General features: G+C 48.2%; 1 protein-coding gene across 1 annotated transcript; it reads right to left on the reverse strand.

Moving 5' to 3' along the window:
- Positions 1-533: 533 nt before the first annotated feature.
- On the reverse strand, positions 534-1,602 carry LOC142831241 (olfactory receptor 52M1-like). The gene has a single exon (XM_075940980.2). It carries the CDS (start codon positions 1,576-1,578, stop codon positions 631-633), a length of 948 nt encoding a protein of 315 aa, XP_075797095.1. The 5' UTR covers positions 1,579-1,602; the 3' UTR covers positions 534-630.
- Between the last annotated feature and the right edge of the window lie 241 nt (positions 1,603-1,843).

Genomic DNA, 1,843 nt, shown 5'->3' on the forward strand with positions numbered 1-1,843 from the left:
CATTCACCCAGCTCCCAGCATGCATGTCCTCCACCAAATTATTAGAGCCAGCTCTCCTGAGTGTTTTACAGTATGGACCAATGAATGCAGACCTGGAAGCCCCATCTCAAAAAACATACATAGTCGAATTGAAAATGTTAGAGAAAAGTGAAATGAAAAAGAATGAGGTGTATGGAACAGCACCTGCAGAAGGAGAGATTAAAAGACTGTGTCTTTTCACCCTAGAAAAGAGATGATAGGAGACCATCTATAAAGCCATGAAGGTTGTGCAAAAATGGAACAAGGAAATATTATTTATTCCTTCATATAACACAACAACTGGGGATCAGCCAATCAATAGGCAGAGGATTTCAAACAAACAGCATGGTATATTTCTTCACAGTCAGCCTGTGGAAACTCTTTGCCAAAGGTGAGGTACAGTTACAAGCCATACGAAAGGAGGGAACTTAATGACTTGTACCTAGACCGATCCCCCAGTTTCTCATGCTGACCCTGTAACGTCAGGTCATGAAAGGACTCCAGATTTGTCTGACTGTCCAGGAAACAATTCAGGAAAGAGGGCTCAGCATCATGTCACTAGTCAGCTCAGCACGGAGCAGAGTCAGAGAGTCTGAGCTCCAGGAGTGAATGTTAGGCCCTTTTCTGAGTAACTATCCAGAGCAGCCTGTCCCGGATTTGCTTTGTCCTCACCCCATAGATGATCGGGTGTAGCATGGGAGGCACCAAGAGGTACATATTGGCAATGAGTATGAGCACAGGCAGGGGCACATTAGAACCAACCCTCTGCATGAGGGAGGCAAAGAGATCTGGGATGTAAAAGGCTAAGATGGCACAAAGATGGGACCCACAGGTCCCGAATGCCTTGAGTCGGGCGTCCTTTGTTGGCAGTCGGAAGATGGCCCTGAGGATCTGGGTGTAAGACACAGCGATTAAAAACCCATCCACACTGGGCACAAAGAATGTCACAGACACGCTGTAGTAACTACTGGGGCGGATGTCGGCACAGGCCAGGGACACCACAGAAAAGTGCTTGCAGTATGAGTGGGGAATGATGTTGGTTCTGCAATATGGCCACTGTCTTGCCAGGAGAGGATATGGCAATACAAGGATGCCACCACGCAGCACCGCGATAAAGCCAATCTTGGCCACTATGCGGTTTGTCAGGATGGTGGAGTATCTCAGGGGATGGCAGATGGCCATGTAGCGATCAAAAGCCATAGCCACAAAGATCCCCGACTCCATCGCTGCAACGCTGTTAATTACATACAGCTGGGTGAGGCAGGCACCGAAATTGATCTCCCTGGAATTGAACCAGAAGATGCTCAGTGTTTTGGGCACAATGGATGAGGACAGGACCAGGTCGGTGACAGCCAGCATGCAGAGGAAATAGTACATGGGCTCATGGAGACTCGGCTCCCTCTTCACAATGTACAGGATGGTGAGGTTCCCCAAGATGGCTACAATGTACATAACACAGAAGGGGATGGAGATCCACCCATGGGCCGCCTCCAGGCCAGGGATGCCCAGCAGGATGAAGATGGACGGGTTGGTGAAGGTGGTTGTGTTGGAATCTGACATGGAGTCCAGGAGCTGGCTTCCAACTCTGAGGCAGAATGGAGTCTCCTACAAGTACCTTATATCCTTCTGACTTCCGGTATATCCCCAGCGTTCCAGGTGATGGTCACAGTACAAATACCTGCATGGGGACACAATGTCAAAATAAGACAATCCATGCACTACGGGAGAATGTTCTCATGGGGGAAGCAGATTGATTGCTCCTCACCCACTGAAAATGAGATTTTTTGTTATTCAAACAAAGGAATAATGAAAAACTGACCCTATT

The sequence above is a fragment of the Pelodiscus sinensis genome, chromosome 1 (genome assembly GCF_052426305.1).
Source record: "Pelodiscus sinensis isolate ZL-2025 chromosome 1, ASM5242630v1, whole genome shotgun sequence".
Lineage (NCBI taxonomy): Eukaryota > Metazoa > Chordata > Testudines > Trionychidae > Pelodiscus > Pelodiscus sinensis.